The sequence below is a fragment of the Aulonocara sp. 'chitande type north' Nkhata Bay genome, linkage group LG15 (assembly GCF_057382095.1).
Source record: "Aulonocara sp. 'chitande type north' Nkhata Bay isolate Kocher_YH1m ecotype deep benthic linkage group LG15, A_spYH_male_GT1.1, whole genome shotgun sequence".
Lineage (NCBI taxonomy): Eukaryota > Metazoa > Chordata > Actinopteri > Cichliformes > Cichlidae > Aulonocara > Aulonocara sp. 'chitande type north' Nkhata Bay.
This window is the reverse complement of record NC_141358.1, coordinates 7,224,088-7,251,831: the sequence shown is the minus strand read 5'-3', so window position 1 is coordinate 7,251,831 and position 27,744 is coordinate 7,224,088. Positions and strand designations below refer to the sequence as shown.

Below are 27,744 nucleotides of genomic sequence, written 5' to 3'. Positions count from 1 at the left end.
CATGTTTCCCCTGGAGCAAGTCTGGGAAAGGCTGGGAAATTTAGAAAGTTTAAAGTTTTAAGTGCTTTTGTTTTCTTGAAGTTCTTGTCAAGGGCACACAGTGAATCTGCTTGGACCCCTGAGAATCTTGTAAAATGTACTTTTGTCAGTGTTATCGAGGAACCACCAAGCATTTAATCATAATAGTACTACTTAATTCAATTTGCAGATGTAAAGGAATTGTCTTTATATTTGTTTACAGTTAGGAAGCCAGTGTGGGTGAAATGAGGTGAGGAAATGGGCCTCTCAGAGGAAACACTGATGAAATATCAGCTGTTCGCTGGTGATTAATAAGCTCTGTGTTTCTGGGATATGTGAGTAGGAGACTTTTAGACCTTCATCTCTTCACTGTATTCTCTTCCTGCCTTTTTCCTTGTTCTTTAAATCTTTTGTTCCTTTTACACCCTTTCTACATTCCTTGCTCCCTCTCTCTCTCCCTTCCCTATCTGTCTATTTTGGACCCTCAGAGGGGCTGGGTGACTCTCAGTGGGTCAAACTCCGTCTCCCTGCTTCTTTCTATCAGTCTCTCCCTTTCTGTCCCACTCTCTCCAGCACTGAAATCTCAGAAACCTCGCCCTGGTAACTTTTTGGGACACAAAACTTAGTTTCTTGGATTTTATCCCAGTTTCACGCCACTTGTGGGAAAGTTTTTGTGTATTTTTAGACCCGCTGTGATCTGGCTTAAGACAATTTAATGTGTTTTTCTCATAATCGACTCGGGTTAAAAACAGGACTTGACAAGGAGTTACATACTTGTTTCTATGGTAACACAGCATTCCCAGAGCCCTTGAAGGACTGAAGATTATCAGTGAACATCCAGCAACTTCAAAGACTAAGGTACTTTAAAAATCCATTTCACTCTTTTAAAACTTATAAAAGTAATAAATTCAAAACAGAAATGTGAGTGTTTGCAATCCACCCAGTTACTCTTTTTTTTAATTGTCATTTAAAATAGATATTAGGTAACTAACAGCCAGTGAGATGGCGCTATTAATAACATGGAGAACCATCTGGGCCATATCTCTTATGTCACTGTTTCCTCTTGAGGTTTTGAAGGGACCACAAATGGTCTTTTAAACTGAGGGTCAGTTTAAAAATGTGTTTTTGACATTGTGATTAGACATTAGTGGCTGTACAAAAGTCTTGAGACAACCCTCATTCCTTTTAATTTTGAATTATAGGAAAATGGGAAATATGTGCGGCTGGAAAATGGGAAGTATGTGCACACATGAGGTGTAGACTATAAGACTCCCATTTAGATGCTATTCATTGGTGTTGGTGATCGTGCCACAGCTGGATAGAAAAACAAACAATGAACACTATCAGTCATGGATTCTTCACCTTCACCAAACAAATTTCAGCCACAAATCATAACAGAGCCTCCATCATGTTTTACTGATGACTGGGTTCACCACTCCTTGGGACCTGTTACCACTGATTTTCACTCTAAATCTTATGTAATTTCGTGTCCCTCAGCCTTTCCTCCCTATTTCACTTCCTTAAGAATTGTTTCTTGATAGTCTCCCTTCCATTGAAACCATTTCTGGTCAGGATTCAGTGAACAGTAGATGGATCAACTGAAGCCCCAGATTAATCTCTCAGGTCCTGTTTTGGGGTTTTGCTGGATATTTTCCTATTTCTTAAGGGCACGACTGTTTCTCTGTTGTAGACAGATTTTACTCGTGATAGTTTTTCTTATCCTCCACTTGTCCAGTTTCCTCAAATCTATTAAGGACAAACTGCACACCATGCAGAAGTATAGCAAGTTTTCAGGTAATAGCTCTTTAGGAGTCGCCTTGTTGGTACAAAAATACTCTCATATATCTGGCAGACTGTGCTATCTTTGTCATTTTCTGTAGTTTCAATGAAAAAATGCAAACAAACTATGCATTTTTCTAACAGGCTGCTACTAACAAAGTGCCTAAAGAGACACATTAAAATTGGTCCTTTGCTAAGTTGTCTGTTATAGGTCGACACAACACTGCTTCATCCTTTTACTGAGGTGTTTTTTGATCCTTGAATGATTCATTGTCAGTGTTAAGTGGCTCAACAAACATAAGAAACTTTGTGAAAACGGTCTGGTACAAGGACTAGAGTGAAAAAGCATGAAAAAACAGAAAAACTTTGAAAGACCTTCTGAAAGCCTTGAGACCTACTGCTCAAGACTGCAAGTAAAATTACATTAAATTTCTCCTTCATGACTTAATTCTATATGATGACCAGTTGCTCTCTTTCTGCATGGATGTAATGATATTGAGCACTTACCTGTAATTTGTAATTCCAAAACCAACATGTCTAAAAACTATAAAGTGTCCTAAATGTACTATGCTTTGAAATTAACAGTTGTCAAAGATGGAAAACCACAACCACTGTCAGCACAAAATCTAGTGAAAAAGCAACTTTTTGCTCAGCACTGTTGTTAGGACCATAATTCATCCTTTATGCCCCCATTAAACCTGTGCCTACCAACCCTTTTCACTTGTGACCCCCTTAAAATAGAGCTACGTGTGTTATTTATTAAAGCCTGCAGAGTTCAAAGAATCGAAATTTCCAAAAGAAAGGAAAAAGATATATTCCCCTTTCTTTCTTTCAAAGCATCTTGGGGTCTCTCTAACATGTCTTGGTATCCATAGGGGGTCCTGAACCCCAGGTGGGGAACAACTGCATTTGAAAACACTCGCTCTGATGTTGAAACAATTGCCTTTCTTCTTTCTCACGCTTTACTCTTTTTCCTGTTCCTCTGTGCCATCAAATAACTTGTAAAATAGAATAAAGAGAAAAGACTCACATATAAATAACTCTTCATTTATCGTGCCCAGAAACTGAACCACATGTGCAAATATATTTTCACCTCCATGCAGTAAATCCATGATAATTTTAGGAACTTATCATCCTGATAACAAGCATTTATCAGTGGTTTGGGTTGTATTTGGTGCTGTATATCAAAGTAACGAGGACAATAATGCAAAAAAACCCCCCAAAAAACCCTGCATTCACACTCATGAACATCTGGGCTTTCCTGATGAGATAAACCGTCATTTGACGGTGAAATAAAAGCAGCTCAAAACTGGAAACATTACTAGCAAGTTTACTTTGTAAGCAGTACTGTGCTGACTCCTCCTTACAGCATTCGGTGACTCAGAGTTTTGACCAAGCTGTTGTTGTCTTTCATTTGCCCTTTCATTTGCCAGTTAGTTGTCGGCACCCACATTGTTCTAATTCTGCTCATTCCTTTGTCGTGGAGGAGGAGGCAGCACCAGTCGGCCATTGTGTGTGTGAGTGCAGATCAAGCTCAGAGCTCGAGGGTAACAGCAGGTGGGCTGGGTCGTCTGTATTTGAAGGCGGATATATACACGCAGAGTGCATTACATTTCTTTCTCTTTGGTGCATTTCTCAGATCAGAAATGTTCAAAAACAGTTTGTTGTTGTGAAAGCAGTTTCTTTATCTTCTGAATGCTTTTCCCAGTTGGTGTAAATTATTATTCATGTCTGCTGTATTAATTGGGTACGGTAACCAAGATGTATTATACATGCTGGCAGAACTGTGCAGTCGCCTCAGCTATTTTCATCTTCTTTCTTTAGCTGCCACAGCTGACCATCTTCCTCCACCTCACCCTATCCCTAGCATCCTCCTCTGCTACACCAGCCTTCTGTATGTTCTCCACATTCATGAATCTTCTCCGTGGTCTTCCTTTTTCCCCATTTTTGCCTGGCACCTCCATGTTCAAAATCCATTCCCCAATATATCCACTGTCCCTCCTTCTTACATGCCCAGACAGACCAAGTTTATCTCTACATCACTCAACCTGAGCTGTCCCTTTGATGTTCTCAAATCCATATTGTTTCCACATTACAAGAGATACCTTTTGGAAAGTCTTTTCCAGCATCTACAGTTGTCTGTGGTGATGTAGTTTTAGTTATTTTTGGGTGTGCCATTCTTTAAAAAAAACCATTTTCTTTAACCTCCTAAGACCCAGCACGCATTTTTAATCTCTTTGCTATTTGGGCTGATTGGGACCTGATGAATGTAAAAACAAAGAATTACCAGATTTTTTTTTCTTTTACAGATTTTTGTTTCTGAGAAAAATGAGATCCACATATGAGGATATTTTTTTAAATTTCAATAGAATAGTGGCAGTATAATGTCCTCATAAGTGGTCATCAGGCTCTTGTAGAGCAAAATTTAGTATTTTGGTCTCGACAACCCAAAATGTTATGTCCACATATGTAGACGCCAGGTCCTAGGAGGTTAATGTATCGTATTGACATGATTTATCACTGTAAAAACAAAACCTATAAAGTCTCCTGTAATCAATCTTCCACTTACAAAATTGTATATCTTGGCCCTTTTGGAACTAAAATATACAGAAATAATGCATTATTTTCACAAAGTATGCTGTTGTTGTTGTTGATGGTGGCAGCATGGCTAAGCATTTTGACTATGTTGGGGGCGATCGTGGCTCAAGAGTTGGGAGTTCGCCTTGAAATTGGAAGGTTGCTGGTTCAAGCCCCAGCTCGGACAGTCTCGGTCATTGTGTCCTTGGGCAAGACACTTCACCTACTGGTGGTGGTCAGAGGGCCTGGTGGCGCCAGTGTCTGGCAGCCTCACCTCTGTCAGTGCGCCCCAGGGTGGCTGTGGCTACAATGTAGCTTGCCATCACCAATGGGTGGATGACTGGATGTGTAAAGCGCTTTGGGGTCCTTAGGGACTAGTAATGCGCTATACAAATACAGGTCATTTACCATTTATGTTGTAAACAATGACATGTGGACAACACCTTGATTCTTTCCTTTTTCAGCTGCTCTTTTGTAGGTTTGTGATTTGCTCAGGATTGCTGTTCTTACGGTGGCCCTGAGAGGCCAAACGGACTGCCACTTAAGAAAACACCCGCAATAAGAAAAACGCTGCAAAAGCACCCAAAACACAACGGAAATAGGAAAAATGACAATGGAAATGGGGAAAAAACAAAAACAGAATTAGGAAAAAACAGATTTCCAAAAGAACAAGGGAAGTGTTTCCGGGGGAGACAATAACCTGACGGACCAGTTGCAGGAAACAAAATACGCTAAGAATTGCGATGGGAGACATATAAAGAAGTGGAGGATCTATCGGTTTTGTGAGGAAAGAAAAGATGAGAGGTCAGTGTGTTAGCCTAACTATTAGCCTAAAAATCCGTCATCAGTATTATATGAATCATGATAAAACACGCCTACCATGTTTTGGGTTCCTGAAACTGGTCCGTCGGGTTATTGTCTCCCCAGAAACACTTCCCTTGTGGTTTTTTTTTCCTATTTCCATTGTCGTTTTTCCTATTTCCATTGTGTTTTGTGTGCTTTTGCAGCGTTTTTCTTATTGCTGGTATTTCCTTAGGTTGCAGTCCGTTTGGCCTCTCAGGGCCACCGTATGCTCTGCTCAGTGACCCGGGTGTGGGCCAAGCTTTGTCCATCCTGTGGATGGTCTCGTATTTGAATGTAGAATAATTTGGTATATAGAGGAGGTCATTGTTATCTCAATAACTGCAAAGTGACCAGGTCCTTTGGCTGGAAAACCAACCCAAAATATCACCTTTCCACCACCATGCTGGACAGTTGGTGTGGCGTGTTTGTGCTGGAACGCTCTGTTTGGTGTTCATCAATGTTCAGCGATGTACATTTTAGTCAAACATGTCCGCTTTAGTGTCATCTGTCAAAAGACAGATTGTTACAGAAGTTCAGAAGTGGTTTCTTAGGATGTAGCTTCACAAACCTAAGCCATGCTGCCATGTTCCAAAACATGTTCTCCTGGGAATAACTGACCCTCGTAGAGTCTGAGATGTAGCTTTTCAGCTTTTTGTCCACTTCATTGAAGATGAGAAACTGTCTTTGACTTGTGAATGATCTCTCTTACAGTAAAACGATGGATATCAAATTGCCTGGAAATTGTTTTATAACCCTTCCCACATTGATCGGCCGCAACAATTAATTCTTTACGACCAGTGCTGTTGTCTTTTCTCCCTGGCCTCATGTTAACACACACCTGAATGCTCCAGACCATCAAACTACCAAAACATCTGCTTTTATAGAGGTGCTCACACTTGCTGATGGACAATTAATTAAGTGCATTTATTAGTGACTGTTACTTAATTCCTATGGAAGCAGTCAGGGTGTACTTGGCTTTTCATTCACTGCTCCTGCAGTGAGGTTTAGTGTTGGTTTCTGCAAATAATGACACAGTGGAATATGTCATGTGCTGTTGTTCATCTGTGGTTTTATTTACATCATTTTAAGACCTGACTAAGGATCACCTAGTTTTTTAACGGAAGTCCTCATACTGTATATGAAACCTTATAATTCAAAGACTATATACCACGACTCTATGCACTGCTGCAGTGGTGAATACTCATTTTAAACTAATGCATATGAATCTAAATATCAGGGTCATACAAAGCTGTTCTAGTTGAGTCCAAGAATAATGTTATTGAATTTAAAAATGAGCAAGCAGGTCCCATTTAAGTCTAATTCAGGAAATAAACCAAAGCAAGTGAGGAAAATTAAAAGGGAAAAGGTTGCAGACTGTGACACACAGTTTGACAGAAACTTTCAAACACAGAGGAAATAAACTTAATTAATACATTTAGTAGCAGAACAGTGAAGTGGATCTTTGCACTGTGCAGGTTTTCCCCTCTACCTGCTGCAGGAGATTTTGACTGCTCTCCAGTCCTTCTGTCATTGTAACATTGTTGCTGTTTTAGTTGCTGCAAATCAATATGTTGGCCCGACTAACTGTTGCCAAGGCTTCGCTTGATCAATGGTCGGCCTTTACATCACGCGCACGCGCTCTCAGCTCAGCTTCTGAAATAACACAGACGGCAGCTGTTGTTCACCAGATCAATGCTCAGCTTTCTCGAATCAGACGAACACAAAAATGTGCATTAGGTTGTGAGTGGGTAGAATTATGTTAAATTGATTTTGCAACTTGTTAACTGAACGCTGCAAAAGAAAGGTCAGCCCGAGACCAGCTACAGAATCTTAACATTTTACTTTGTGAACCCCATGCTGAAAAAAAGAAAGAATTGAATGTGTGAAAAATGTAAAAGATAGCACAGCCGTGACATATTATTTTTGTACAAACAAGGTGATTCTCAAAGAGCTGTTAGTTGAGACTTGATATATTGCAGCATGGTGTGTGTCCACTTAACACTGACCTGTGAATCATTCAAGCAAAAAAAAAAAAAAAAAGGACCTAACTCAACAGATGAATCAGTGTTCTGCCTGCCATAGAACAGACAACTGAGCAAAGAGCCAATCTTAAATTGGATCTTTAAGAACTTTGTTATTTGCAGCCTATCGCATGGCGTGCACTATGCGCTTAAAAAAAATTAAGGAAACTGGTCAAGTGAAGAACAAAAGAAGGCAGGCCTACAAACAGCTGATGAACAGTATCTTCAAGTCTCAGGTCTTAAACAAGAGCTGAGAGATGCATCTGGACCTTCAGTTGATCCACCTTCTGTTTGTCAAAGCCATCAGAAATGGCTCAGTGGAGGGATGGCTGTCAAAAAACCATTCTTAAGGAAGGGAAATAGGGAGAAAAGGCAGAGGTATGCTAAATTACAGAAGAACTGGACTGAAAATCAACAGACCGATTCATCCAAAGTTGAAATATTTGGTTCAAATCGCCAGGTCAGGAGGGAGGTCCAACAGTGAGATCACAACCGCCTATAGCATGGAAAATAGGATGAAGACTCTGCGATGGTTTTGAGCTGCATTAGAGCCAGTGGTGTTGGGGAGTTTGTTGCTGGATTTCAATCCATCATACAATACCCTTTAGAAACTGTCGAGTTGGAAATGGCTTCACTTTCTTAGGATGACAATGATCCGAAACACGCTGTCAATGCAGTAAAAGTGGATAAAAGAACACACAATATAACACTATCGGTCATGGATTGGCCACCTCGGAGCCCAAACCTCAAAATTTGTGAAGCAGTTTGGGATGATCTTGACAGAGAACAGAACAAAAGGAAGCCAACATCCAAAGAACAGCTTTGAATCTCCTTAAAGAAGCCTGGAGAAGGACAAATGTGGTAATACTAAATCTTGACTTTCAAGCCCATTAGATTTGTCCAGTTTGCCTTATATACAGTATTTCCACAAATGTCTACACATGCTTCAATACATCAGAGCACCTGTTTCCCATTTTCTTTGCAAAATATCAAGAAATAATAGCTGCTACTTTATAGAGTACAATGTAGCCCAGATACCCACGTGACTGGGTTTAACTCATCAGAAGAAGAAAGTGGAGAAATAACATGGGTATGCATTTTGCCTTGTGGTACATTCATTATGTAATAAGAGGACAGCAAAAACATTGTCACCACTCTATACTGAGTTTAAATTAATTGGCATCAAAGGTGAGAAACAGCAGCTGATTCTCTTAATGAGACTTTCATAATGAATGCTTAAACCAGACCTGCACAAAGCACGCAGCACTCACATGGATCTGCATCCTTCAGAGTCTAATTAAAGAGAAGGATACAGAGCAGTTTCTTCAAATCTCTCCTTTCATATTAGCAGATACGCCGTGTGAGAGGCAGGCGCAGAAAGAGGGGAGAGAAAAAAAGAATCATCCCAAGCACCACATAATGAACACAAACAACCTAACATGGGCATGTAATCATGTTACTGGAGCGCGGCCCCCGCTGCCATACAGTGATGAAAACTTTGTTTAGAGAAGTAATTTGTCTTGAAGCGCCGATTTTGGAGCGGGGATGTAATCGTCTTATCTCTTCTGTTTGTCTCTCTCTTCCTCGTCTTTCTGTCGCTCTGCCCCTCTCCTCCTCATGCAGCTTGTGTTCATCCTGACGTAGAAAAACAAAATGCTGCATAAATAAACACCTGCTGCGCATTGAGCTGCTAACATCAATGCCACAGACGTGCCAGTTACTCTGTTATATTGAGCACAAATTGACAGTGCGGGTGCAGTGAATTTGTGGTGGTAACATATCTGCACAATGTCACATAACACACTTAGCAACTCCTGTAACCAGCATTCACTGTCAGTTTAGGACCACAAAACATTTAGCCCTCCAACGCTCCAGAGGTTTGTGTGGTTTTTAAAATGCTTGAAACATCTGTTTTAATGCTAATTGTCATTTAATATCAGATTATTTGTTTCTGTTAAACGTTGCTTTAAAACCTTGGACGCCTCTTAGGAAAACTACCCTAACTTCGCTGAAGTCACAGAAGAAACGTTTTTGGTAAACTACAGTCGGTAAGTAAGTTAGAACTGAGCGTTAACTAGCTAACGGTTTTGTCATCACTTAATATTTATGGATACACTTATATGTACATCTTATTATATTATTATTTAACAAAACTCCCTCTTCTTCAGCCATATTTTTGATTGTTATTTCAATGCATTCTACGGTGGCCCTGAGAGGTCAAACACACTGCAACTTAAGAAAACACAAGCAGATAATAAAAGATAAAATAAATATATAAAATATGAATAGAACACAACTGGAATAGAAAAAAAATGCTTCACAAAAAAACAATAAAAACACCCTACAAAATACAGCAGAAGTGTTTTTGTGGAGACAATAATGTTACAGAGCAGCTGCAGAAGTGACAAGCTAACAGTAAACGGCTAATAGCAAACATGTATCTACAGTATTATATGCGTCGTGTGATTAAAACAACAAACATTATCCACATCTTTTTCTCCCTCACAACACCGATGAATCCTTCACTTTGTTTAAGTGTGTCATCATTCTAATGTTTCCATTTCTATCATTCTGCAGCTGGTCCGTCACGTTATTGCTTCCCCCAAAAACACTTCTTTTTTTTTTTTTTTTTTTTTTTCAAAGTCAAAGTCAACTTTATTTGTCGATTCTGCCACATGTACAGGACATACGGAGAATAGAAATTGCGTTACTCTTCAATCCCTAGATAAATAGCAAATGAACATTTAAATATATTTAAATATAAAAGTGATTAAAAAAATGCAAGTAAAATAATTAAAAAGTAAAAATTTAAATAAATACAATTTTACATATAACAAGAAAGCTATATAATATACAATATAATGGGTAAGTGACATTGAGTGTAAACCAGGCAGAGTAGTGCAAATAGGCAAATAGTGCAAATGGAGATTTAGTAGTGTACGGTAAGAGAAAGTGTAACAACAAAGTCTTATGAGGTAATGGCAGTCCAATGCTCCACAAAGTGACTGGTAACTGGTGCAGGCCAGTGAGTGAGTCAGAGAGTGTGTGTGTTTGTGTGTGTGTGACAGAGTTCAGTGAGACCGTGGAGGAGAGAGGGGAGAGGGGGCAGAATCGGGAGGGAGTTAAGCTTCCTGACAGCCTGATGGATGAAGCTGTCCTTCAGCCTGCTGGTCCTGGCCTGGAGACTCCGCAGTCTCCTCCCCGACGGCAGCAGCTTGAAGAAGCTTTGCATTGGGTGTGTGGGATCAGCCGCTATGCAAAGGGCTTTTTTAGTGAGACGGGTGCTGTAAATGTCCTGGAGGGAGGGGAGAGAGACACCAATGATCCTCTCTGCAGCTCTCACTATGCGTTGGAGGGTTCTATGGCAGGACGCATTGCAGGCTCCAAACCACACAGTGATGCAGCTCGACAGGATGCTCTCGATGGTGCCTCTGTAGAAAGTGTACATGATGGGGGCTGGAGCTCCTGCTCTTCTTAGTTTGCGGAGAAAGAAGAGACGCTGCTGTGATTTCTTGGCCAGTGCTGTGGTGTTGTACGTCCAGGAGAGATCCTCTGTGATGTGCACACCCAAGAACTTGGTGCTGCTCACTCTCTCCACAGACGCTCCGTCAATGGTCAGAGGAGCATGTTGGGTGTGCATTCTCCTGAAGTCCACAACAATCTCCTTCGTCTTCTCCACGTTCAGAGAGAGATTGTTGTCAGCACACCACGTGGCCAGGCGTCTCACCTCACTTCTGTAGTCGGTCTCATCCCTGTTGCTAATGAGACCCACCACCGTTGTGTCGTCCGCAAACTTGATGAAGAGGTTGGAGCTGTATGATGGAGTGCAGTCATGGGTCAGCAGAGTGAAGAGGAGGGGGCTCAGCACACATCCCTGCGGGGCCCCCGTGTTTAAAATGATGGTGCTGGATGTATTACTGCCAACCCGTACTGCTTGAGGTCTTCCGGTGAGGAAATCCAACAGCCAGTTGCACAGTGAGGTGTTGAGCCCCAGCTGGACCAGTTTTTGAATGAGCTGTTGGGGGATTATGGTGTTGAATGCTGAACTGAAGTCTATGAACAGCATTCGAACATATGAGTCATTTTTGTCCAGGTGTGTGAGTGCCGAGTGGAGTGCAGTGGAGATGGCATCATCGGTTGAGCGGTTGGGCCGATAGGCAAACTGGAAGGGATCCAGGGAGGGGGGCAGGACAGTCTTGATGTGTTGCATGACTAGTCGTTCGAAGCACTTCATCAGGATGGGAGTAAGTGCAACAGGACGGTAGTCATTAAAGCAGGAGGGAGATGACTTTTTTGGAACCGGAATGATTGTGGTGGCTTTAAAACATGTGGGGACGACAGCCTGGATGAGTGATATGTTGAAGATGTCTGTGAAGACATCAGTGAGTTCCACTGCACAGTCTCTCAGTACACGACCAGGAATGTTGTCAGGACCCGGAGCTTTACGTGCATTGATCCTGCTGAGGGATCTCCTCACGCTGTCCGGTGACAGAGTCATCACCTGGTCACCAGGAGGGGGTGGGGTCTTCTGTGCAGTGGTGCTGTTTTGGACTTCAAAGCGAGCAAAGAAAGTGTTCAGCTCGTTCAGCAGGGGGATAGTGCTATCACAGGTCTGTGGTGGGGGCTTGTAATCTGTGATGGTCTGAATGCCCCGCCACAGGCTCCGTGAGTCTCTGCTGTCTTTGAAGTGATGAGATATTTTCCTGGAGTACTGTCTCTTAGCCTCTCTGATGCCACGGGAAAGGTTGGCCCTAGCTGTCCTCAGGCTTGCCTCGTCTCCAACTCTGAAGGCAACATTCCGAGCTTTCAGCAGCCTGTAGACCTCTCCTGTCATCCATGGTTTTTGATTGGCCCGGACAGTTATGGTTTTCGTGACTGTTACATCCTCAATACACTTGTTGATGTAGGCAGTAACAGTCTCTGCGTACTCCTGGAGGTCAGTGGTGTTGTTGTAGGTGGCAGCCTGCTTAAACATGTTCCAGTCTGTAGTATTAAAGCAGTCCTGTAGAGCCTCTGAAGACCCCTCTGGCCCTCTGTTGAGTTTTGTAGGCTTTCTCAGCATTTTTCTATTTTCCTGTGTTTCCTTAAGTTGCAGTGCATTTGAACTCATGTTTCGAGCTTGTCATGGTCACTTTACACTTAAAAGAAGCAATTTGTTGCACATCTATATTAAATAGTAGCACAATAGTGCTATTTACATTTACTTTTAGCCAGAGTTTGGAGAGAATGGCTGAAGAACTGTTTATCTTCTCTTGAATATAATACACTTAAATACTTTTTGCTTTGTGGTGCTTGTACTCAAAATGAATGAGTTGCCCTAACTTAGTCACCTTAAACGAGCTGTACTTAGTTATTCAAAGGCAGCGAGTTTGCATAATTTGTTCAAGTTCTGGAAACTAATCGCGTTTTATACTGTAGTGCCCCAAAAAACATAACTCATCAGCATATGTCTCACTGAAATTATGCTCCACTTACGGTATTCTTAAAATAAATAAATAAAAAAACATGAAATTGAAATTGAAATTATTTGACATGTTATTCATGCCATGCTGGAATGAATCACTAGATTTCTCACTATTGTAATGCCTTCTTACAATCCAGAAAGCCTAGCTAGGACTCACACATATATTGTAATTTGCTAATAAATAACAAATGATTGTCATGTACACTGCAAAACACAATGGTTACACTGAGCAATGAAAGTCTGTGTAAGTACTCTTCACGAATTAACAGACAAAGCTTACATTAAATTTATATAAATAAATAACAGACATTAAAAAATACATTAAATAAATTAAATAAAGAATTGAATCAAAATATAAAGTGTGTTAGTTCAGCACTATTACAATGATACGACTTTGAGAATGCATTTTTATATAAAATTATATTATATTGTGTGCAAATTTGCCAATGCACAGGCCAATATTGTTCAGTAATCAGTCGGGGATTCAGTAACTTTACACTGAATGGGTTTTGCAGTGATGCTTTAAATTTTTTAAACATTCTTGCAAGTATTTCAATGCCCAGACCCCCTTCAAACTCAAGTTTCCATCTCCTTCCTTCTCCTCTTTCCCTCTGCTCCCAGCTATCTTCACCAATGAGCAGTCAGACCAGCATCAGGGAGGTGGCCTCTCCATCTCGGCCCAATCAGAGGACATTTCTGGATGATGTCATATTAACGTTCACCTCACCAATGGCCTGGCTGATGGTCGTGGCCCTTATCATCACGTGGTCAGCAGTGGCTATCGTTTTGTTTGATCTGCTCGATTATAAAACTCTGGCAGGTAACGGCTGTTTACTTTCCTTCTTAAAAATCCCGAACTTAATTCAGCATTTTATTCTCATAATTTTATTATTTAACTGTTTATTATTATATTTTATTATTAACTGTTATCATGATGTGTTTGTAATGTTTTATAATGCCTAATGACACTTTCCTTCCACTCATCAATCACCCATTTTCCACATTTCACACTTCCATATTTCATCCGAGCATTTTCCAACAAGACTTCAGACATTTTTGAAGCAAACTTCAAAAGTGGACATCATTTTCACCGAGTCAAACTATGGGACACACACCATCTCCTTGTTGCTTTCACCACATGTGCCTCGACATGTGTGTGTTTTGCTTTAATGCCAGTTCTGTTCAGAGTAACGCGAGGTGTGTTTCCCATCTTCTTGACGCATACTGGTTTAGCGAATGCATTTCCTCCTGTTCACATACTCAGTTAAACTTTAACATTAATTAGTCTACCATTTTCTTAGCTTATTTATCAGGGCAGTAGCTCCTCATTTCCTCCTAAATATCACTCATACGGCCGTAGAATGGATCGAAAGGGTGCGTTCTGGTGTTAACATGCATACTAATAATGGAGTCACAGGGGTTGATTACAGCATTGAGCCGTACAAAGTAAAATGATTCATTTAATAACCTGCTTAATGTGGACATCAGTGGAATCCTGTGCAGCGGCTGTTGCCACATTACACAAACGGGGAGCAGCTTTGTTTTCTCATATATTTTTTTAATCCCTTTATCTCCATTTCATGACTTAATTGTCTCGAGTAATCACATTTTGTTAGCTTTGATCCGGCTTTAATTGCTTCATTGTCATGAGATAACAGGAAATGAATTTCCCTGAGATCACAACCACACTGCTGATTGAAGTGAATGCAACAGTGAAGATCTCTGCTTAAGCATTTTCAGTTCTGCTTAAGGCTTGCAAATCTGTAGAAAGCTGTTAATTTATATATTAGGGGAAACGTCCATTGCAGTAAATCACAATAATATAGCACGGAGACACGGCGGTGCAGAGCTGAACATTACACTGCTTTCACTTTGAATTCATTCTCAAAAAGGCAAAAACAAATTCCAGCCGCACTTTAAACTCATTTCTAAAATTCACTGTTTCCTACGTTATATCTTTAGTGTTTATTCCTGGAAAAAGAAACAAATTGTCTAACTGAGAAACTGCCATTTTCAGAGAGGATTATTTGGTGAATTTTCTTGACTCAGATCAGCAACTTCCTGCAGCAGCAGCAGCTGATTGCTTGGCAACTGGTTGTGTCAAAAATAACCTCAGCACAAGACAACAAATTCTCGTTTTACGCTTCTGTTTTAGCACATCAAAGTTTAACACGTTAAAGTGTTATTTTAAGTAATTACTGGCAAGTAGAGCTGTCTTTAAGCTAAGCTAAAGATGTCGCTTCTTAATTATTGGATATAAATGTCAGGATAAGACTTTAGAGTCTGACCCAGATTGTATTTTAGGGTTTGCCCTCATTTCAGATTATTAAGGCTGATGTTTTAAAAATGTTTTCATGCACATATTAATGCACATTGTCATAATGAAATAATAAAAATAAACAAAAAATTTGTAATATTAGCGTATCTCACATACATGGATGCCAGTATCTTTAGCTGGCCGGTATCAGCAGAAATTATCGACCAGCTGAATTCTTAGTTGAGCTTCACAATCTTCTCATCCAGTTCTCAGGCAGGAGTCTGTAAAAGTGTATTTCCTACTGTCCAAGTTGATTAAATACTCAGAACTCAGTTAGGGTGAATCCACTGGTATGCATGTTAACATTGTCAGTGTAAACTTGTAATTAGCATTTAATCCATAACAGGTTTGATATTTATCTTGAAATGAACACTGTTTCAGTCACACCTTTAGTCTAAATGAATGTGTTTATTTTCCACTGATAGCATCATTGTATCCAGTACACTTTGTGTCTGCTTCTTCTGAAACAGTGTTAGTTTCAATAATGAAACTATTGTCTTTTAATTGTGTGGAAGGGAGCTGGGTTGCAGTTTCACCCTATACATTTTTAATATCTCATTCATCTTGGTCTTATGCTTTAGTTCATCTACCCGGTCATGTGAACAGTCTGCTCATATTTGTCCCAGCTGGGCATTCGACACATGCAACACAAACTGTACGCAGTCCTGTGGGGTTGTCGCTGGAGGTACCGCCACATGTTTGATTTGGCAGAATTTTACACTGGATGCTCTTTGTGACAAAGCCCTGAGGGGGATTTGTGTCTCAAACCAGTGACCGTTCATTGCCAAACAAATGCGTTAACCACTACATCTCGTGATTAAATAACTTGTAGAACCATCTTTAGCTCGAATCCCTTGAGGTAAATTTTTTCTAAAAAACTTCATCAGCATCTCACATTGTTGTGGAGGAGTTTTAGTTCATGCTCCTTTTTTGCAGCATTGCTTCAATTAATTAATGATTATAGCATTTCTTTATGCACAAGTCTCTTAAGATCCCATCGAAGCATTTCAGTCAGGTTGGGGTCTGGATTTTGACCGGGCCATTGCAACACCTTGATTCTTTTCTTTTATCAGCCTTTGTGCTGTGTTTGGGATCATTGCCCTGTTGTTTGACCCAGTCTCAGCTAAGCTCTATCCGTCTGACTGATGTCTCCACATCCACTCCGGAATACTTTGGTATACAGAGGACCCATGGTCCATGCAGTGAACGTAAGGTGCCCAGGTCCTGTGACTAAAAAAACAAACCCAAATTTTTACTGATGAGGTGTTTGGTTTGGGCCAAACATCTCTGCCTTGGTCTTGTGTGTCCAAAGAACATTTTTCCAGATCTTTTGTGGTTTGTTCAGAAACAACTTTGTAAACCTGAGCCATGCTGCTATGTTCTTCTTAGAGAGAAGAGGTTTTCTCCTGGAAGTCTTTCAAAATAAGCCATACTTTTTCAGTCTTTTTCTAATTGTAGTGCTACGAACTTCAATATTTAGCATGCTAACTGAGGCCTGTAAAGTCTGAGATGTAGCTCTTTGGTTTGTTGCCGTTTCTCTGAACACGATCAGACCTTTGGGGTTAATTTGCTGAAATGTCCCCTCCTGGGAAGGGTGGCAGCTGTCTTGAATGTTTTCCACTTGTGAAGCCTCTTTTGCACCGCAGAATACTGAATTTCAAATTGTTTGGAAATGGCCTTATAACCCTTTACCAACTGATGGGCAACAACTGCCTCTGTAAGATCCCTGCTGTTGTCTTTCCTCCTTGGCAATGTGTTAACACACTTGAATGCTCCAGACCGGCAAACTGTCAAAACTTCTGCTTTTATCAAAGTGAAAACACTTGCTGATGATAAATTAATGAAGTGCAATGAAGCACCTGGCTGTGGAAGAAAAATGCGAAAAAAGGCTGTAGGTAGAGTAAACGTCCCCTAAATAAATAAAAAGAATTGATTTGGTTTTCTTTATTTTTTCTTTTTATACCTACTGGTACATTCTTTTGCTCTTTTTTTAAGTTTTTTGAAGCCATAAAAGAATAATAACTAACACTCGGCAAACTTAAATAAGCCAAGTATAACTGAAAGTTAAATATCAAACTGCAACTGAGCTTCCCTTTCTTTCCGTGTACAACAGCGACATAGTGACCCTTCTATCTATTCTACTCTCCCACCGGTTGCTACTACACATCACCCTCACTATCCTACAGTGTAAGGATAGGCCTGCCTCACACATCCAACACACTCATCTCTAACTCCTCTCCTCACTTTTCCCCTTTCTTTACCCCACTCCACTCCACCCCGCCCCTCCAATTCCCCTCCATGCTCATGCTGTCAATCACCTGCCATCCCATCCAAAGACTACACCTCATACTGTGACGACCCCGTGTGTTTACCTCCTGGTAAAACCAACAGCAAAAACACTGTTTGACTGCTCCGCTTGCTTTCAGAGTGTTGACTGCAGTTGTTCAGAGTCAAATCTGGATAGATGTGATTTTTGCTCAGCATGTTTTTCTTTAGTTCGGAGGCTTTGACTTTCACCTTTAACGGGTAAATCGACACTAAATCTCAATTTTTTAAGAGGCTAATAAGCTATAATAGCTTTTTACATTCTGGATTTCCCAAATCTCACTTGCAGAACAAATGAACCTCCATCTAAAACGATGTACATTTTCACCCACATTAATGAATCCACTGATCCCAGTGGTCAGATTGGGATGATTGCCCTTACATGCCTCTTAAAATGTATTTGAAACAAGTCTTAAAGACTAAAGCACCTAAAGACTCCAGACAGTCAGTCTGTTTGGAGAACAAACGGTTATTTTACTCGCTCTTTAAGCTTAAGGCACACAGTGTCGATTTGCCCTGATGTCAAGCCTTTGTTCATTTACTTTAGATTCACTGGAATTCAGTCTTGTTCTGTTCTGTCACCAAGCGCAAAGAGTCTGCATTTATCAAGGCCCACGGATGGGTGGCAAATTAAAGGAAATGAAGGACAGAAAGGTATTTGGCTGTCACAAGCGTCCAGAATAGACTCAGTGCTCCTTGACATCATTCCTGCACTTTACTAAAACGCTGCTCCTCCAAAATCCATTTCATCATTTGGTGTTTTCATTTGGCAATTGTGGAGAGCACTGTCCCTGGCCTTGAACCTCCCAAATGGTTTGAGAAGTGCTGACTGAAGTCCACTGTTTTAATTAAAGCATTAAGTGACCCAGTGTTCGCTTTCAGTTTCTCCAATCATTTGCACAGCTTTTATTTTTCTTTAGTTTGTTACCCATCAGCGTGTCCTCGTTCTTTCCTAGTGTTGTGCATAAAGACCAGCATGTGTACTGCATGCTTGTCTGGACTTTCTGAGTGATGATTAATGTGGTGCATGATTCCATGACTGCTAATGTCATAATTCAGGATCATTTTAACGTAGAACAATAACAGAGTCCTTCAATGAGAGTTTACTTGTTTATGAAAGTTACCCATCTTTATATAAGTCAAGGAAACCTTTTGCCGAGGGGCTAGACCGGAGAACCGTAGTACACAGGGATTCTCTAGACGCTCAATGTAGGATGTACATGATAGTTTTTCCCTTTCATCCTTTCAGTTTTTGAAGCAAACATTTCCAAGGTGAAAAATGACAAAATGCTGGGCTCAATTTAACACAAGGCATTTCTTCCATCACAACGTTTCAGCAAAGAACAGCGTGTGTAAATGAAACAGCTACATTTTAAGGGTTATCAAAGAAGAAATACAGTTGTAGAGTTTTTTGTTTTTTGCATTTCAGATCATCAAACAAATTTAAATATTAGACAAAGATAACACAAGTAAAGACAACATGCAGTTTGCAAATTAAAGTGTTTATAATCAAGGGAGGAAAAATCCAAACCTACACGTAGCCCTGTGTGAAAAAGTAATTGTCCATGTTGCTAAATCATGAATTAACTGTGATTAACTGAACTTATTGGAAAGCTAAATTTCATTTAAATAGAAGCTTTCTGACAAAGTGAGGCTAAAATATCTCAAAAAGCAACGCATCAAGCAACAATTTGGAAGGTTTGAGTCCCAATACAACTGCTATAAAATATTACAGCAGCGGTCAAACATGGTGGTTGTAGCGTGATGGTCTGGTGGCTTTGCTTCTACGGTACCTGGATGATTTGCCATATTGATGGAAACATGAATTCTACTCTCAACCAAACTCCTGATGGAAATATCCGGCCACAAGTTCCTGCTCCGGAGTTCATGCACACTCAGGACAATGATCCGAAACACAGCAGCAAGTCCTCCTCTGAATGGCTCAAAAAAACCAAAATGAAGGTTGTGGAGTGGCCTGGTCAAAGTCTGGGTTCAAATCTGATCGAGCTGCAGACATAAATACCTTGTCCCCAAACCTTCCAGTCTGGCTCAAATTAAACAATTCTGGAAAGAATGGTGGGCCAGATTCATCCACAGCGATGTGAAAGACTTATAGCCAGTTATTGCAAACGCTTAATTGCAGTTCTTGCTGCCAAGGGTGGCACAACTAGTTATTAGGTTTAGGGGGCAATTACTTTTGAAAAACCTTGGAAAACTTTTTCCCCCTGAAATTAAAAACTGCATTTTAGATTTACTCAGTTTATCCTTGTCTAATATTAAAATTTACTTGATTATATGAAACAAGTCTGACAAAAAAAAAGGAAGTAAATAAATCAATAAATCAGGAACAGGACAAATCATCTTTCATAGCACTGTATGTAAAAATATGCAAACTCAGTCTCTTGTGAGCGATGAATAAAAACCCTTTGAGCATTTAAGACTTAAATGTATAAAACCATTTGGTGTCTATCTGACTTTGGTAATAGTGCTGCAGATAATGCGGGTTAGGGTAGAGTGAAAAGGTTGAGGAACTGAAATGAAGTCTTCCTCTTGGCAGCTCCATCTTCAACATCTCTTGCCCAATATATCCACCATCCCTCCTCTGCACATGTCCAAATAATCTCAGCCAAGCCTCTCTAACTTTGTCTCCAAACCACTCAACCTGAGCTGTCCCTCTGATGTATTCATTTCTAATCCTGTCCATCCTGGTACTCCCAGACATTGTGGATATAAAGGATACAAAGGATGTTGAAGATGGAGCTTCCAGGCAGGAGGATAAAAAGAAGACCTCAGAGCAGATTGATGGACATAGCGAAGGAGGACATGCAGAGAGTTGGTGTGACAGAGGAAGACTCTAGGGACAGGGTGAGATAGAGGTAGATGATCTGCTGTGGAGGCCCCTAAAGGAAGCAGCCAAAAGAATAATAATAATAGGAAGATACTTTCACATATAGGATTTTGCTGCTCTCAGGTTCAGTAGTGATATTGTGTAAAGTTTCAAATACATCCCAAACACTTACAACTCTACTTTAGGCCACAATATTTACAACACTCTGACCAAAGTCAGTTGGCTTTGATAAATGTATAAAACCATTTGGTGTCTAAGTCTTAAAAATGAAAGGTCATAAAAGCTGAAAGGGTTTTTACTCATTGCTCACAGAGTTAAAGTGATCGCTCACTCTGTATGTTTTGACGTGAAAGAAAGAAAAAGTTTTGTTTTAGTCTTTTGCACAGGTGAGTCGGCATTATGAGAAATACCTTGACTGTTTTGATATCTGCTTTGGGAGTGGAGAGGATGATGTTGCTGATGTGAGTATCGCACCAGAGCAATCTAGAAAAACTGCACGAAAAATATGGGATAACATACGGAATTAGAAAGACAGAGACCCCCACACTCTCAGGGACATACTCTATAACAAAGGCAATTCAGAAGAAAGTAAAAAACAAAAATAACAAAAGCAGGAATGGAAAAATGCAGAGATGCGTGAGAAATGCAAAAGCAAAAGGTGTCACGTCTCAGCTGTGTGTTAGGCAGGGAAGGACCCAAAATGCAGGACTTGGCAGACAAAAGTATAAATGAAAACAGCTTAATTGCTGAACCCTTGCAAAAAATACAAAATTAACTTATACCAGGAGCTAGTAATCCAACAAACAGAAGTATGCAGGGAAAGATTGAAGAAGGACTCAAACAGGCTGAGGACGATTACGACAAAGAGCAGAATGAGATCAAATATTGACAGGGAACAGTAACAGGTGGGAACAAGACTGAAGCGACCAATGAGACACAGAAAGCAAAACTAAACAGAAAGCACACAAAACGAGAGACTATCAAAATAAAACAGGAAATGACAGACAGACATAGAAGAGGATTACACTAAGCCAAGGGGAGGGAAAGGGGGGGAGTCAACAACAAAAGCAAGGAGGAAACTACAGGTCAGGTGTCGGACATTGGATCCACTTAATCACAGGAATTGTAATATATTTCCATAACCAGAAGACTAAATAATAAAGAATAAAGAACCAGAATACAAAGCCAAAAACTCCCCAAGAATTTCAGAATATTCCAGGTAGGAGGAAGGAAGGAAGGAAGGAAGGAATGAAGGAAGGAAGGATAGAAAGAAAAAATAAATATTCTCTTGTATCATTTCTTTTCTCTTATCCAGTTTGTTTTTGTCTCTTCGAACTCTGCGCTTTTCTTCTGAAGTTTTTTTTTTGGGTGTTTTTTGTCAGAGCCCCTTGGGTTCCCGTTTTTAAATCTCTGTTGCACAATTTGTATTTTTCATCTATATTCTTTGTGTTTTATCATTTTGATGTGGCTGCTAAACTGCAGTAAACTAAAAACATAGCAAAAACAAAAGGCACAAGAGAGAAGAAGAGTCAGAAGATAAGCACATGAAAGTGAGAGCGTGAGAGAAAATAGATTTAAAGAGGAGCGAAGTGGAAGAGAGATGTGATTGGAAAAGAAAGAAAGAAAGAAAGAAAGAAAGAAAGAAAGAAAGAAAGAAAGAAAGAAAGAAAGAAAGAAAGAAAGAAAGAAAGAAAGAAAGAAAGAAAGAAAGAAAGGTGGAGCGGAAGGGAAACTGAGTGACAGAGTGACAGCAATCAAAAGAAGGAGAGGGAGCGTTAGCAAGGGAGAAAGCTGGCCTCCTGTTCCCTGTCTCTCTGGCTCTGTGTCTGCAGTGCCAATCAAAGAAATGAGGCTCCATTAGCCTATGCACCTCCTCCGCACTGGGCGAGAAGCAGGCGGAAAGCTTCCTCCACCTGGGAGAGAGAGACTGAAAGAGATCCACGGAGAAAATCCAAACAATCCATTTAGCACTCCAGAGCCAACAGTTATCTAAATGCAGAGTATTGATGAATGTGCTAATTCCAACATGTTCCTCAGAGAGGCAGATGCAAAACACCTGCACTGCAGCGGCAGCATATGATTACAGTTTGTTTTAAGGACTTTTAGCAGCTTAATAACAGGTAATAGTTTCAGGACCAGAGAAACCAAAATAAAAATTAATATCTGGCTGCTTGCAGATATATTCAGGCAGAGCAGCGACAGGTCACACCTTAATCAGCTGATTGCACATGAGATCAGGTCATTTAAAGCTCACGTGTGCAGCTCGGTAAGACAATAAACAGACACAGCAGCAATTACTGGACAGTTTAAGAAAGAGTTAAAGAAGCTGTGACACACACAGCCTTTAAAGTAGACAAAAAAAAGTGTTGAAAGGCACAGAGGGGAGGAAGCAGAAAACAATATTCCAGCGTCATGTCTTCATAATGCTTCTCGTGCAGCATTTGATTGCAACCTAATCACTCTCGTGTTCAGTAATCCAACCTAGAAATCACATTACAGTTTCTATTACCGTAACGAGGAAACATTTAGCTGAATGTGTGTTTAACTAATGCATTTGTCGTTAATAGACGGCATGCTTCATTCATTCAACAAAACACCGCCTCTGAATGTAATCCAGAGCACCATTACAATCATTATGGGAATAATAGTTTAGCTGGAAATGCAATTTGTAGGAAACCGGGGGCCCAATTTCCTGTGGAAAAAGGTAATCCTTAAAATGACACAATTGGAGAAAAATACGTATCATTTGGTACCTTGGTGGCCCTCTCGGAGAGGTCGCCCTTTATAAATGTTTTTAGCTGAGGTAAGTCCATTGGTTTCATTGCTAATAATTGTGTGTTGTTGTTAAGCTTGATTGAAATCTCCATTTATTTATTTTTTAATTCAGAGACATCAAATCTTCTTATTGAATTCTTATATTTGATCTTAATAAAAATGCATCCACCATCCCATAATCCCCTTCTGCTTTTACTTCTACTTGACCTGTCCTCTTTGACAACTCCAAACCTTTATCTTAATAGATTTACCATCGCCAAAAAATAAAACAACAAAATATCTTACTGGAAAAACAGTGGCTCAGTTTCCTGACAGATCATACAAATTTAGAAAACTTGACTTCAGCTTTAAAGAACAATTTGACCCAATTTGGAAACACACGGTCATCGTTCTTATGATACCCGGCGTGCATTTAAAACAATAACATGACAAAATCACCTCCGAGACTCCCACCATTTTTGATACACACAACCCACCTCATCTCCTTCACTGTTTCTTTGATCTTTTATTCATCGGCAAATAAATAAATTAAAAAGGTGTGTGTGTATGCGTGTGCAAAAAAAAAGTAAAAAAAACAAAACAATGGGCCATGGGCCATGTTCATAGCAGCCTGTGGAGTGAATTTGTGGACGACTCTGGGGGGGCGATTTGACAAGATGAACAAATATAAATCAGTTTTTAAAAAACACTTGTAGAGCAGTTTATGGTTGAGGCAGAGTGTTTAATATTTCAGGTATTTTTGATACTGAGCAGATACCTGGGTTGCAGACTGCAGAGAATACAGTGGATCTACTGTACATTAAATATTGATAATTTTATATAATATATATGACACATTTTTTAAAAAGCAATACTTTTGGCAGAGTGTAGATATAATAGTTATACATAGATATTAATAAAACAAGGGACAGTGTATTAGACCAGTATATATATTTATAGATCATTTATATATTAGTCTGTATAATAATAATAATATTTTCATCACATGAGTATGAATATATATTTTTTATGTCACTAACATTTGTTGCTTATTTGTTTGAAATACAGATCCATCCATTCGCTTCCGCTTATCATTTTCAGGGGAGCTGGAGCCTATCCCAGCTGTCATAGGGCGAGAGGCGGGGCACACCCTGGACAGGTCGCCAGTCTATTGCAGGGCCAACACACAGGGGCCGACAACCATTTGCACTCACATTCACACCTAGTGGCAATTTAGATTATCCAATTAACCTCTCCCCACAAGTTGCATGGAAACGGTTGGAGGAAGCCGGAGTACCCGGAGGGAACCCACGCAAACATGGGGAAAACATGCAAACTCCACACAGAAAGACCGCGGCCTGATGGTGGAATTGAACTCAGGACCTTCTTGCTGTGCGGCAACAGTGCTAACCACCGTGCCACCGTGCTGCAGACCTGAAATACAGATCTGATTTTAATTCATATAAGAAATAATTTACAGTGAAATTCATGCTGTGACGATGTCATTATCTTTCTATTTTTGCCTCTGTATGCCACCACAGTGCACTTTTTTATTTTTTATTTTAGGTCCTTATTTATTGCAGGGATTTATGAACTATTTAGGAATTACAACCACATTTATACACAGAAAAACAGAAGTAATTGGACAACTGACTAAAAAGTGGTCACCTGCTAAAGCCAGTTCTGGTATATTCGGGTATATTCTTAACTCATTCACTGCCAGGGTTTTTGAGCATTTTTACTCATTTTTGAAGGGCCACAGAAAACTGTGTGTTATGATCACATAAACGCTGAACCTACCAAAATGAAGAACAGACTCTCCTCTTCCATCCAAAAAAAAAAGCTTGTTTCTACCATTTTCCGTTCTTTAGTAATCAGCTGTAGAAGAGAGGTGGGTTCCACCAAAAATGCCTGTTTTGACCAAAAAAAGGGAGAAAACGAGCTTTTTGTGAAAAATACATTTCAAGCAGTCTGATGTTCACTGACAAGCTGCCCGAGGTTGTATTCTAGCCCCTCCCATTGAAAACGTAATTGACGTCTATAGACGTCAATGGCAGTCAACGTAAGTTTTTCAATTGACGTCTATAGACGTCAATGGCAGTGAATGAGTTATGGCCTGTATTTATATAGCGCTTTACTAGTCCCTAAGGACCCCAAAGCGCTTTACACATCCAGTTATCCACACACACATTCACACACTGTTGATGGGAAGCTACATTGTAGCCACAGCCGCCCTGGGGCGCACTGACAGAGGCGACGGAGTAAAAAATAGACGAAGCTTCCAGCTCTGTAGAATGAAGCCAATGCTAGTCACAGTAAACCTCCACGCTTTTTCAAATCTCCCGGCAGTGATATCTGTAGTTTTCAAAAAAGACTTCTGGTCCTATACAAGTCAAGGACCTACCTGCATTTATATAATAATTCAGTCCTTTTACATTTTTGGTAACTAGTAAAAAAACAATTGTGTATTACTGACTTAAAGATTTAAAGATCCAGTATCAGGGTGCTTGTAATGGAAAGATTAGTGAGTCACAACTATTTATATTTGTGCAGATGAGATCAGGGGTGGAAATCCAGGTAAAAATTAATCAGGAATGTTTTAATATTTCTGCAAATTTAATACCGCTGTGGTTTCTTGCTGTGCTCTCATTCCGCATGTGCGCTGCATCATGGAGAAAAAAATGTTTTTTTAATGGAAAGTGTGATTTGTGTTCGGGAGCAGCTTTTTTTCTTTCTCTTTAACATCTTTGCTGCATTAAAGCGGCAAAGCTGTAACTCTAACGCTATATGTGGCTGAAAACACGAACTATGCAGTCAGGCGCAGAGACGAAGGCTGCTGATCGTTGTTTTTCTCAGCTCTCGTTGTGGATTATCTTTCTATTGTGCGTGTTCTTCCTTTTCCTCTCAGCATGCGTCCTGTGTGTACTTCATACGATGCAGTTTCGGTTAATGTCGTGCTTGTGTGTCTCCCCTCCTCAGGCCTCCCTCCCCCTGCCGCCATTGCGAAGAGAAGTATGAGGACTAGAGGCAAGCAGAGACTTCTAAGCCAGCATACATCACATATACACCCAAATTCAAAACATAAACCTGTCGCATAGTGTACTATACTATGCTATGCTATGCTAGATACTATACTATATAGCATATTCTATGGTAGAATACTAGCATATGGTTGTGAAAACAAACCAAGGCTTACAGAACTGTGACAAACCCCATCATAGTGTGTGAGCTTGAACAGCTTCATAGGGTAAAGTCTTATATAAGCGTCTGTCATATAAAATCTTACTGTTTGGATGTTAAACATGGCCAAAGTTACAGTTGATGACATCAGTCTAATTATTTGTAATCCCCATGAGCCAAAAGCTCAGGCGAGCTTCACACTGGTCTAAACCCTCTGTGTCACCTTGGTTTTTCAACTCTGGTCTCTACACGATATCAGTGGGAGTGGATATTCGAACACACAGCTCTGACTGTGAGGTCAAAAGTGCTTGAGATGGACAGCCAATCAGAAGAAAGCCCTCTTAAAGGGAGAAGAGCTAAAACAGCTTGTTTCCAAAGTCCAAGATCAGATAACTAAGGATTATTTTTGAACTGTGAAAGCAAAGATACTCTATTAGAGTCCAAATAAATACAGGATAGTAAACATTCACTGGCCACTTTATTAGGTATAACTGTTGAACTGTTTGTTAATGCAAATATCTAATCAGTCAATCACATAGCGGTAATTCCATGCAAATTTAGGCACGTAGACACGGTCAAGACAACCTGGTGAAGTTTAAACTGAACATCTGAACGTGGAAGAAAGCTGATTTTAAGTGACTTTGACTGTGGTACGGTTTTTGGTGCAGACAAATGCTTAGAAAGTGCTTAGTTTCGGTCACTTTCTGAGAGAAAGTTACGTTCCAGCGAAACTTTGATTTGCCGTTCTAGTTTAGATAAAACATTAAAATGAAAGGTTCTGTTGTTTAGTTATATACTATTCATTAGATCTTTATCTCTATTCTGCTTTGCTTTAGGTGGAGTTCGTCCAATAAAATCAAGCTCTGTTGGAGTCTCACCTCAGGAGAGCACTGAGTGGCTGGAAATGATGTGGGCATTTGCAGCCAGTCTGGTAGCTCCTGATGAGGAGGAGGAAGGTATTCATCATCTAACCGAAAGCCTCACATGTAAGAAAACATCACCTGACATTAAATTAACCCTCAGTTGTTTGACCGTTATTAACAATTCATGCGATGCTCATCCTGCCTAACGTTTTATCAAGGGCTTAGCTTTTGCAGTAGCTGACTAAGAGGGTTATGATGAATAGACAAAGTGTGCACACATGCCGCTGAGGGCAATTTAAAACTGCATTTAAAACATTTACCATAGATTCAAAAATAACTAAAAGTCATTCTGATTCACACTGATGGCAGCAGAAAGATGTGCTACAGTTCAAGGCCAATCAAAAGGCAAACAATCATTCCTTTATGCACCCAGTCTTAAACTGATTTCTGGGTAATGTCAGCCATTTATTTTCATGCATGTAAAGGAAAGTTTGTCGTATGTGTCGCTCACCATCTGGCAATATTTAACTTTGAAAATTTGTTTTTATGAACTCTGTTTCTTGCGTATCAGCTTTCCACTCAGAGGAACTCTGAAGGACAGGAAGTGGAAAAGAACCAGAGCTGGAGGAGAGAGGACAGAAAGGTTGAGACGGCTGTTACAGTGTTGCACATTAAATCGCAGTAATGTTTTTTCTGTCTGTTGTTGAGCGGTAACTGATGATTTAATTTGATGAATAAAAGATTCCAAATTGAAA

General features: G+C 40.1%; 1 protein-coding gene across 4 annotated transcripts; it reads left to right on the top strand.

Annotated features, from left to right (window-relative positions):
* Window positions 1-514: 514 nt before the first annotated feature.
* On the top strand, window positions 515-27,744 carry LOC147312390 (triadin-like). 4 transcript variants are annotated; one of them, XM_086263697.1, is made up of 8 exons: window positions 515-876; window positions 8,862-9,115; window positions 9,228-9,286; window positions 13,324-13,522; window positions 17,356-17,397; window positions 25,926-25,973; window positions 26,963-27,112; window positions 27,561-27,744. In XM_086263697.1, the coding sequence occupies exons 4-8, from the start codon at window positions 13,336-13,338 to the stop codon at window positions 27,581-27,583; spliced, it is 450 nt and encodes a 149-aa protein (XP_086119823.1). In that variant the 5' UTR covers window positions 515-876; window positions 8,862-9,115; window positions 9,228-9,286; window positions 13,324-13,335; the 3' UTR covers window positions 27,584-27,744. The 4 variants fall into 4 exon arrangements, with proteins under 4 accessions (XP_086119823.1, XP_086119822.1, XP_086119824.1 ...); XM_086263696.1 differs by lacking the exon at window positions 8,862-9,115; XM_086263698.1 differs by lacking the exons at window positions 8,862-9,115; window positions 9,228-9,286.